At 40.8% G+C, this 12,142-nt stretch overlaps 1 protein-coding gene across 1 annotated transcript; it reads left to right on the forward strand.

Moving 5' to 3' along the window:
* Nucleotides 1-4,428: 4,428 nt before the first annotated feature.
* LOC145407857 (putative serine hydrolase) lies at nucleotides 4,429-11,889 on the forward strand. The gene is made up of 3 exons (XM_080278715.1): nucleotides 4,429-4,578; nucleotides 7,574-7,803; nucleotides 11,278-11,889. Exons 1-3 carry the CDS (start codon nucleotides 4,440-4,442, stop codon nucleotides 11,887-11,889), a joined length of 981 nt encoding a protein of 326 aa, XP_080134841.1. The 5' UTR covers nucleotides 4,429-4,439.
* Nucleotides 11,890-12,142: the final 253 nt, after the last annotated feature.

Raw genomic sequence — 12,142 nt, forward strand, 5'->3', positions numbered from 1 at the left:
ATATTTGATTACGTTGGATCTCCGCTGATGTCTGTCAGTAGCCAGCTATATTTAACATTCTTAACACGGATTTCTTACGCTTGAAAACTTGCTGTCAAGTGCGGGTGAGCTTAGGTTGGATTAGGTTTGCTTTGGTTAAATCATCAGTTTCCCATTGTTTTGATAGGAGATACAATGACACCTCCAGTCGGAGTGCTGCCAGTTGGTGAGATCGTCAGTAGACATTGCCACAGGTGACCTGGCCACTTCCATATCTATCCCAAAATAGGTATATTTTGCCTTGGGCAGACCTATTCTCCAAAGTGAGTGATTTCCGATAAAAATGAAGCTCATATTCATTCAAATCACACTAAAATTGACCAGAAAATATATATTTTGAAATCAGGTCATTTGAATTATTGAAAAATAACATTTTTTTATAGATTAGGATGCAGAATATAGTGGGATTCATCAAAATGTTTTTTTTAAAATGCTCGTAACTAAGAGGTTCCATTATTGAACATAATACTGTATATATTTCACATATCTTATATTTTACGGGGTATAAAGCGATTTAATTTAGTTGCAGCGAGCTGCTTTACTAACGTATTATATTTTCATGGATGTTTCCTGTGTGATGTATATAAAGATTTGTGGTAAATTTGCATTTTTGGACATTCAAGGTTATTCTAATTTTATTTCTAACCTAATCTAACCTTATCCAGCAGTTAATTATACTAACCTAACTACCACACCCTATCAGATAATCCAACATAGCCTAACTAAATCAACCTGTCTAGCCTAAGTGAAGGGTATGACTGTCCGAAACTGCTATAATTCCAGATTTGCGTTATGATTGCACCTACCTTCGTCTTCACATGATCATATGACGAATGTGCCTTGATTAATGAACACTCAACTCATGATACTGGTTTGGCACAAGTTCTATGCAGTGCATATTTTAGTGTGCATGCTGTTAGGTAGGTTATAATCATTGGGGTGTCTGGGGGGCAAAGCCCCCAGTCAGGCGTTCATTGCTAGCTGGGGGAGTCTAGGGGGGCAGAGTCCCCCCAGTTAGGTGACACAGTTTTCCAGACAGGTATCCAAAGAAATGTATGGTAATTGAATTGTGTACATTTGAGTATGTTTGGTGCAATGGCATGTTCAGTCAGGGACACCGGCAGTAAACACACTGTTGCGGATGTTGTTCAGGCAGCTTTATTTAAAATCACTAAGTAGATAAATTTTACATGTTCTCATTACTTCTTTTGTTGAAAGTTAAATGTTACCCAGTAATTACCTTGAAATGTAACTTGTATGGTACTAAAATTACTTTGGTTAAGAATGTTGGTTTTAAGAAATCTTGGATCCCTGTGTCACTGTCATTCATATATACTTTTTTTTTTTTTTTTAATAGGTTATTCCTATTCAGTCCATCTGAAGAGTTTTATCTATCTATCTATTGCCAGACACCTCGATCCCATAAGAGGTGGCCACAAACAAATTGCCTCCATGTCGCCCTAATCTCTGCCATTTCATTGCCCTGCTTCCAGCTCACACACCCCTCTCTCATAAACTCTTCCACTCCATCCCTCCATCTCATCCTTGGCCACCCCCTCCCTCTCCCCCCTTTCACCTCACTCATATACATACTCCTCGTCAGTCTCTCACTCTCCATCCTCTCCACATGGCCAAACCACCTCAGTGTGTTTCTCCTAATGCTTCCTATCACATCCACATCCACACCACAATGCTCCTTCACTTCCTCATTTTTCAGTCTGTGTCTCTACAAAATAAAACTCTTCTTTGAGACAAAAGAGTTTTATCTATCTATCTATTGCCAGACATCTTAATCCCGCACGGGGTGGCCACAAGCAAATCGCCTCCATGTCGCCCTGTCCCCCACCATTTCACTGCCCTGCTTCCAACTCACACCCCCCTCTCTCATATACCTCACCACTCCATCCCCCCATCTCATCCTTGGCCTCTCCCCCCCTCCACCTCACTCACATACACTCTCCTTGTCAATCTCTCATCCTTCATCCTCTTCACATGGCCAAACCACCTCAGTGTGTTCCTCCTGATGCTTCCCATCACATCCACATCCACACCACAACGCTTCTTTATATCCTCATTTGTCACCCTGTCTCTCCATGTGACTTCACAAGAGTTTTATCATGTAGAAATTTCAGACAAACTGCATGAGAGCTCCCATTAACAAATGATGAAAATTTTATGACAAATTATCTTTTGTAATTGTATGATTTATTTATGACACCCAGATTCGGTGTTTTTTTTTTTTTTTTTTTAAACTAAAGAGCACCAAGTTGGGTTTGTTGACACCAGTGGTGGTTTCCTACCGAGGGAAGTGAATCAGTTTGGACCCAAAAGTCATTTGTCCCGAAATCATTCGTATAAGTTAGAGTAGGTTTGGTCATATTAGGTTAATAGGGATGAACAAGTACCATAGTGACAGATTGACTTTGGAGCCGAATCAACATGAAAGTCCGACTTTGCAGCACCCTTGCGGCAGTCTACTTGTAAAATTGATTAGGTTGTATTGTTATCTTCAGAATTACACATTTTCACAGCTTTTTAAATCACAGTGATATTTTATTGAGGAAAAAATACAATTGCAAGGTGTGAGCAAGTTTTTTCTAATCCATCCATCCATCCATCATCCAATCCTACATTGCCTCATGAGGAGCGTAGGAGCCCGGGGCTAGGCAGCTGATCCCGACATTTAAGATGAGAGTGACCAGCCTCACTCATCCCTGAGTGGCATTACATGAGCAATTCACCCCAACACCACCCCTTGGATATAAACCTTCACTGGCTCAATCTGATTGGAGCGCAATAATTACCCACTAAACCACCAGGCGCCAAAATTTGGTTATATGGTTACCACTCAGCATAGTAAATGGTTTCCTGGTGCACAGGAAACCATTTGGCTTGTCACTTAGTGTAGAGTCACCCACAGGCTGAAGGAAGTGGAAAGAATGAAGGAAAGAAAGACAGAGAGGGAGTGTATAGTCACCCGAAGGCAGAAGGACAAGGAAAGAATGAAGGAAATAAAGACAGAAGAGAATGGAAGGAAAAAAGGGTGGAGAGGAAAGGGCAGACACCCGAGAGCAGCACTACATCAAGTGAGCGGATGGTGAGCGCCCACACCTACCACACTTTTTTCTAATAATTTATTTTATTGTTCCCTCATCATGGGGGACCAGGTATGTACAGTAGAGTACAATATATGAAACTGGCTCTTGGTTAGTTTTTTTTTTTCCTTTTCTGTTTATTATCCATCCATCTTCCAATCCTATGTTGCCCCAATAGGAGAACCGGAGTAGGCAAGTTGATCCTGACATTTAAGATGAGTGACCAGTCTCACTCATCCCTAAGTGGCATTACTTGAGCAATAAACCCCAACCACTCCATGGATATAAACCTGCACTGACTCAAAGCGTTTGGAGTCCCATAATTACCCACTAAACCACTGGGCGCCATAATTTGGTTATATGGTTACCACCCAGCATAATAAATGGTTTCCTGGTAGCTGTATACAGGAAATGATTTGGCTTGTCACTCAGTGTAGAGCCACCTGTAGACAGAAGGAAGAGGAAAGAAAGAAGAGGGAGTGTAAAGTCATCTGCGGGGAGAAGGAAGAGGAAAGAAAGACAAGAGGAAGGAAGGAAGAGAGGAAAGGGCAGACACCCAAAACAGCACTACATCGATTGAGCGAATGGTGAGCGTCCCCACCTGCCACATTTTATTTAAGTTTTTTATTATGGCCAATGTTAAAAAAACTTGGACCATTGCTGTTGTTGTGGCCCCAGGCTCATCATAATGTGAACCCCATGGATAGCATACTGCAGCTGTCTGTCTCCTATCCACCAGCCTCCTCTCAGCACATATGAAAGGAACTGTTGGATGTTTGTACTATGGCTCACAAAAGTATTGGTGCACAATATGCATGAAACACTTTGGACCACAAAACTAAGGTAACTAATAAACAGTATTAGTGTCCAACTTACCACACGTCGGTAGCCCTAATGTCAAGAGGTGTCATATATCGCCAGCCAGCAATATCCTCTTTCAAACTTATAGCAGATGTTATATTTATATAAACAGACATTGTTCATGCACAATGAGACGTTGGTAATCATCAGCAATTGTTCGAATGTGTTCGGTAGGCATCGGATCTGTGCACTGATATTTTTGTGTCCCATAGTACATGTATAACCAAGCAGTCACCACTGCCCATTCATATCTGTACCTCTGCTTGAAAGCATTCCTCTCCAGTGCCAGCTGTAACTGTCAAAGCTGGAAACAACCGGAATTCCTAGAAAGTGATATGATGGATTTCTGGAACAGAACCAAACCAGATGTTCACTGTTTGATTCCAGCTCTTTATTTTGTGCCTATTTAATCTCATACCATTATCAGTATTCCAGAATTTACTGATGCTGAGGGGACTTTCAAGCAGCACGCATGTTCCAGTGAAAGCATTCTTTTCACGTATTATGTCTACTCATCCACACATGGCAAAAAGTACTGAACCAAAAGAAATCAGTATTCCTATTCCAAATGGCCACATTGCAGGTGAGTCATGCAAATGTATTACCAGTAGCTGTGCATTACATAAGCATACAGTAGCAACTATCCAGGATCTTCACATTGTGATTATGTACAATATTTTGCATTCTTATGAATCAGTTGAAGCTGAGGCTCACATACTTGTATGTACATTTTTTGCACATTGCTTGCTTCTCTGCTATTTTTTGATGATAACAGGTGCCCTTGCAGTAGGAGGAGCAAGTACTTTGCGCACAAGACAGCACATTCTTTCATTAATTTTGTGTTACAGAGATCTTAGTTTCATGATGACATCTAATAACATTCTGAGCCAAATATGGTGTTGCATATTGTGATGGGGAAACAGTAATTCTGTCTGCTAGCATGAGTGTTATTGTCTTAATTCATAAAGAGTAAAGACTAGTGTTTTACTGTGGCACCCGCCCCACACCTTACTGCATCGGTGCAATATGCATCACAACATGCTTGTTCTCTTCATTTCTGAACATACAAAACTTCATCCATCTTCAGCATCATCACAGCCTTTTTTTACCCACTTAAGAATGAGGTGAAGTAGGATCCAAAAGTCAAAAAAATATGAAAGTTGGAGAATTATCAGCAGCATGCCCAGTGAAGTGGGCCAGACACTCATTCACACCCACTCAAGTACCTGGAATACTAACTTAAGTCACAGATCTAACAGTGTTCATCATTCTTCTTAATTTTGTTCATAGATTTTCACATACACCAGCCTGATAGTCTGTCAGCTATCAGGTTGAAAAAGGGGGAACAGAACCTTGTCATATGCTTTATCTATCTATGGTATCTATTGCCAGATGCCTTAATCCTGTAAGGGGTGGCCACAAGTAAATTGCCTCCATGTTGCCCTGTCCCCCGCAATTTCATTGCCCTGCTTCCAGCTTCCAACCCCCTCTCACATATACCTCTCCACTCCACCCCTCCATCACATCCGTGGTCTCCCCCTCCCTTCCCCCCCCACCACCTCACTCACATACACTCCCTTGTCAGTGTCTCGCTTTCCATCTTCTCCATATGTCCAAACCATCTCAGTGTGTTTCTTCTAATGCTTCCTATCACATCCACATCACAATGCTCCTTCACATCCTCATTTGTCAGTCTGTATTTCCATGTGACTCCACATGCTTCTCTTGAAATAGCTCATTTCCACTGCTCTCACTCTTGACTTGTATCCCTCCTTCAAGGTCCAAGCTTCACTTCCATATGTTAGAGTTGGTATCACAATACTGTTATGTAGTAGCTTTTTCACTTCAATGCTCACTTCCCTGTTTCTTATCACTGCTTTCAAGGAACCACCAACCTTTCTTCCCTGTTGCACCCTTTCAAGCACTTCATCCTCTAAACATCCATCCTTACGCATCACACTACCCATGTACTTAAACACACTCACAGTTTCCATTTCCTCCACATCCAGCTTCACTGTACATTCACTGACTTCATTCCTCTCAAAGACCATAATGTTACTCTTCCCTACATTCACCTTTAGATTCTGTTTCTTACACACTCTCCCAAACTCATCCACCAAGCCTTGCAGCTCCCCTTCATCTTCACTTAACAACATAGTATCATCTGCAAACGACAGTACAAGGCGTTTCCAAACACTGCCCTCTTTCACTAGGGCCGCTCCAACATCCACTGTCATATTCTCATTCATACATAATAGCTACAGGTATATCCAACTACTGTAATGCACTTCACCTGAAATCCGTAACCATATCAACTTCCATACCTAACTTTCTTGCACTTTCATTTACCTTATCCATCCAGCTGCTTCTTGTTCTCCCATGCTGCCTTCCACCTTCAGATTCATTCTTGTACCCCTTTTCACCACACTGTTTACATCCATTTTCACCAGATGACCATACCAGTTATGCACACACTTTTCCTCCATGTTATCAGTATACTTCCATACTCCACATCTTTTGAGAATTATCATTTCTCATCTTATTCACTCTATTCACTCCTCACACATTCCTAAGTATGCTAAGTTGTCTTTTTACGTTACCTTTTTATAGGTCCTGTCTGGTTGGAATGCCTTGACTCACTGTATCATAATGCATCCACAACTTTAGCATACTGTTACTAGCTAGGTAAAGTTAAAGGAAACTGGCAAATCAACTTCACAGGTAGCCATGGAACTTTATTTTTTATTTATTTTATTTTATTTTTTTTTTCATTGATGCTGAAGACTTGTTAACAGAAAAAAAATCAGTTTTTCTTGTTTTCTTAGCTAGTTTTTTAGTCATATCTTTAGAAGTATACCAGAATTAATAGGGTTAGCCATCATCATCATGGTTAACCCCATCACCCCGAAGATGTATTATTGTATCTCTTGTTTTTGCCAACACTATACAGGTAAGAAGTCAGTGAAGTCTACCTCTCCATTTTGAAAGTCTTTCTAAAGTGAATTTGGTTGCTTTGGGGACAGGAAGAACAGAATATAAATTACACCATTGGAATGAGAGTTAATATCACCCTAACCGTGTTTAACACTTTTATGTGGAAGGGAAAAGATGCCTTTTTGAGGTGGCACTGATATGACCAGGTGGCCCTGCTGCCCAGTTACACAAATGTCCCTCAGCACCCTCTCTGTTCCCTGATAGGTGGATGATGTTCCCTGATAGGTGGATAAGCCTAGGGGCCACAAGAACGATAGGATGGGTGGAAAAGGTGGTGTCCCTCTCTCCTCATGCATGGTTAATGTAAGCAGTAATATCAGTGAGAAGCTATTCATTTGGAGTTACAGCCTTTTATAGCTTCATCCTGTAAGAGTTTTTTTTTTTTTTTTTTTTTAATCATGTAAATCCACCAAGGGAGGCAGGATGGTCATCTGCTCCTGAATATACTGAACTGGACTATGGTATCCTAACCTTGAACTTGTACACCTGAGTAGGGATGAAATTGGAATGGCACTTACTGTTGTATTAATATGTAGTGAGATAGAATTTCATGCAGGAAATTAAGTAATCATTTGGTGTTGCAGGCAAAGTGTGGAATGAAGGTGGTACACCAATCTTGGGGCTTCATGGGCTCATGGACAATGCTGGTACATGGGATGGTGTGGCACCACTTCTTCCAAGGAACCTATCATTGATTGCCATAGACTTTCATGGTCATGGTCTGTCATCATGGTACCCTGCTGGGGTATATCGCCATTATACTGGCTTGCTGCTGACCATTGAAAGAGTTGTGCAACACTTTGGGTGGGAAGAGGTGAGTGTAAAGGTTGTACAGCACTTTGGATTGTTTAAGAGGTTAGTGTAAAGGTTGTAGAACACTTTGGATTGCAAGAGGTTAGTGTAAAGATTGTACAGCACTTTGGATTGCAAGAGGTTAATGTAAAGGTTGTAGAGCACTTTGGATTGCAAGAGGTTAGTGTAAAGGTTGTACAGCATTTTGGATTGCAAGAGGTTAGTGTAAGGGTTTTAGAGCACTTTGGATTGCAAGAGGTTAGTGTAAAAGTTGTACAACACTTTGGATTGCAAGAGGTTAGTGTAAAGGTTGTACAGCACTTTGAATTGGAAGAGGTTAGTGTAAAGGTTTTACAACACTTTGGAATGCAAGAGGTTTGTGTAATGGTTTTACAGCACTCAAGTTAAAAAGAGGTAAGTGTAAGAAGGCATTGGCACTAAATGCTTGATGGCATGGATGGTTGTGGGCAGGATTTTGAAAAACTGTAACCATACAGGTGACCCCACTGGACACGTGGGTGCAGGAGAGAACTCGTATGGGTAACATTGAGGCAGAACTCATGCCTGTACCAGGAAGCACTTGGTGTGGATGGGGTCTAAGGGTTGTGCAGTACTGTACTTTGGCAAGAGGTGAGTGCAAAGGTTGTGCAGCTTTCTGGCAGGGGTGAGGCGAGTGTTGAGAGAGAGAAAGAGTTCTGCAGCAGTTTGGCTAATTCAAGTTGTGGATGGTTCAGCTTTTTCATAATGTGTTAACCAAAATTTAAGAAGATACATAATTCCTTAACAGAACTCTCATGTGTAAAGCAATTCAGTTTGGTGTGTGTACATTTTTCAGGTAACCTGTTCGATACATAATTCCTTAACAGAACTCTCATGTGTAAAGCAATTCAGTTTGGTGTGTGTACATTTTTCAGGTAACCTGTTCCCATACCTTAACCCCTTCACTACAGTCATGTATTTATCACTACAGTATAAAAGAGGTACAAGGTAGGGTAGTGGATGTTGGAGTGGCCCTGGTGAGAGAGGGTAGTGTTTGGAAACTCCCTGTACTGTTGTTTGCAGATGATACTGTATTGTTGAGTGAAGATAAAGGGGAGCTGCGGGCTTGGTGGATGAGTTTGGGAGGGTGTATAAGAAACGGAATCTAAAGGTGAATGTGGGGAAGAGTAAAGTGATGGTCTTTGAGAGAGGTGAAGTCAGTGAATGTACAGCGAGGTTGGATGGTGAGGAATTGGAAAATGTGAGTATGTTTAAGTACTTGGGTAGTGTGATGAGTAAGGATGGAGGTTTGGAGGGTGAAGTGCTTGAAAGGGTACAGCAGGGAAGAAAGGTTGCTGGTTCCTTGAAAGCAGTGATAAGAAACAGGGAAGTGAGCATGGAAGTGAAAAAGTTACTACATGACAGTATTGTGATATCAGCTCTGACGTCTCGAAGTGAAGCTTGGACCTTGTTGGAAGGACACAAGTCAAGAGTGAGAGCAGTGGAAATGAGTTATTTAAGAGGAGCCTGTGGAGTCACATGGAGGGACAGGGTGACAAATGAGGATATAAAGGAGCGTTGTGGTGTGGATGTGGATGTGATAGGAAGCGTTAGGAGGAATACACTGAGGTGGTTTGGCCATGTGGAGAGGATGGAGGGCGAAAGATTGACGAAGAGAGTGTATGTGAGTGAGGTGGAGGGGGGGGAGAGGGAGGGGGAGGCCGAGGATGAGATGGAGGGATGGGGTGGAGAGGTATATGAGAGAGGCGGGTGTGAGTTGTGAGCAGGGCAGTGAAATGGCGGGGGACAGGGCGACATGGAGGTGATTTGTTTGTGGCCACCCCGAACGGGATTGAGGTGTCTGGCAATAGATAGATAGATAGATATACTTTCAACTGATGGACAGTTTAATTTGCTTGGGAGCCACCTACTGAACTGGAAGGGTTAGGTATAGGCTGCATTAACCCTCGTAATAAGAATCATTCCAGAATTGAATATGACCAGCTGGTGGTAACAAGAATGATAGAAAATATGTCATCAAATTGAAGAGACTAATTTTCAGCCTGAAGGCATTTATTCATCACTTTAGTCAATACCAAATAGTTTTATTCAACTTACAAAAGATGTCCTCAGCTGAAGATGTAAATGAAGTTTAGTGATCCATTTAGTATTAATGTAGCCTAGGTGTAAAGTGGATGTGTTATATACTCTTGGTTGTTCAGTAGTTATATATATATATATATATATATATATATATATATATATATATATATATATATAAGGAGACTGCCAAAGCTGAGCAGCATGGAGAGCCACCATTATGTGACCAGGGCTGATGCATGCAAGCATGCTTGAGTCTTTATAAACAAAATGAAATGATATGGATGATATAGTCCAGCAGTTGAAAGTGAGCATATCGAGTATAGGAGTGAAACTGAAGTGAAGTGATAATGTATGGAAACTGTTTACTTGACTGTATATTGCCAATGATGGTTGATGGCAGAAGAAGGGAGTGATTTGGAAAAGGAAATGAATGAATTAGATTCAGTTTGCCTAAGAAGGAAATTTAAGTGAATGTGAAGAAAAGCAAAATAATGGCATGTGAAAGAAAAGAATGTGACAACACATTTTGGCAGGAAGTATATGATAAAGAGAAGAAACAGTGAACCACAGGGTACGGATTGAAGGTTTTAATGTTTTTGTGTAAACGTGGCAAAAGGGAGTGTGAGGTGATTAGATTGCTTAAGGAGAGCAGAACAGTTGGAGATCTTGACTGTTTATTGAAGGGTAGAATGATTAGTGTGGAAGTTGAGAGAACCATGCATGAAAGTGTTTTACTTTCAACACTCTCATACAGAGGTGAAACATGGCCAGTGAGTGATGGAAAATTACTTTATCATTAACTGAAGAAATTACCTCAGTCAGAACAGCTGCAGTTGCAAGCACGTTGCTTAATATTAATAACAGAAACGTAAAAGTCTTTTGAGATAGAAGACATGAGATATGGAGTGAGATATGGAATTAATGGAATGTAAAGAAAGGAATGCATTGGTGGTTTGGACATATAGACATGTATATGAAATGCACATTATAAAGTGCCAAAGAAACTGTTTGAAAGTGAGATTAAGGGTGCTGTTGGTAAAGTCAGACTTCATATTGTATGGAGGAAGTGAGTGGAACTGTATATTGGTAAAAATGAAGGCAGAGGAAGAAGAGTGTGTGTTAGTGAGAGAGGCATTTGAGAATGAATTAGCCTAGAGGCAGTTCTGTCATACCTGTTCTCAGTCAAGGGTTTCCCCGGAAAACTTTGAAGATGATGATGATGCATACATTATTTTGCTTTTATATAATTGTATGTACAGTATAAACTGTATATTTTACATGCTAGTTCTTTGTGTCCTAGAGTTTCTGTCCCCTGATCAGTGAAATTACAGTGTAAACCAATATTAAATACGCCACCCAGTTGTTGTATATGTACAGTACGGCACCCAGAAGATTATAAATATTTTTGTTTCAGGTGAATTTGCTGGGTCACAGCATGGGTGCTGGTGCAGGATTTATGTATGCTGGAACATTTCCTGAAAAAGTGAAGAAATTGGTGATGATTGACTTGGTGAAGCCTATTTCCACCCCACCCTCATATCAGCCAGAGAGAACTGCAAAGAGTATCAGTGAGCTCATTGCTGCGGAGGCAAAGCTGAACACAAGCCCACCCACTTACGACTATGACACCATTGTGGAAAAGCAAGTTAAATCATATGGGCTTAGTATTACAGAGAAATCAGCGAAGATCCTGCTAAAGAGAGGATCTGTAAAACACCCAGATGGACAATACTCTTTCAGTTACGACCCCAGGCTTAAAATCGGATACATGTTTGGTATGACCTTTGAACAGCAAAAGGAATTTGCTGAGAGGTTACAATGTGAGCTATTTATTCTCAAGGCAACTGCACGCCCTATGTATGAGCTTCAGGAAACATGTGATGAAATAATGAATATATATGAAAAGAGAGCCAGAAAGTTTATGTATCAGAAAGTAGAGGGAACTCATCATGTTCACTTGAATCATCCAGAATTAGTTGCACCAGTAATATCTCAGTTCTTTAGTAAAGCTGCCAGTCATCTTTAAGATGAATGAAGACAGAAACTTATTGGTGCAGTTGAACCCCCCATTAATAGGCAATCATGGTGATTTGAAGGTGCTAGGTGAGTAATTCTGCCAGCTATGTGAGATTTATTGTTGTGTCTTCTTCAAAGTGTTTAGTACCATATGAAAAACTACCTTGAGCTGTAAGAACATCACAACAGACAAAATGAAACATATAGAGAGAGAGGTTTTAGACTTCCTATTGTGGTACTAAAAACATAGTTAATGGTTCTGA

This window comes from Coenobita brevimanus, chromosome 8 (genome assembly GCF_032717465.1).
Source record: "Coenobita brevimanus isolate Jiangsu-jjx chromosome 8, ASM3271746v2, whole genome shotgun sequence".
NCBI lineage: Eukaryota > Metazoa > Arthropoda > Malacostraca > Decapoda > Coenobitidae > Coenobita > Coenobita brevimanus.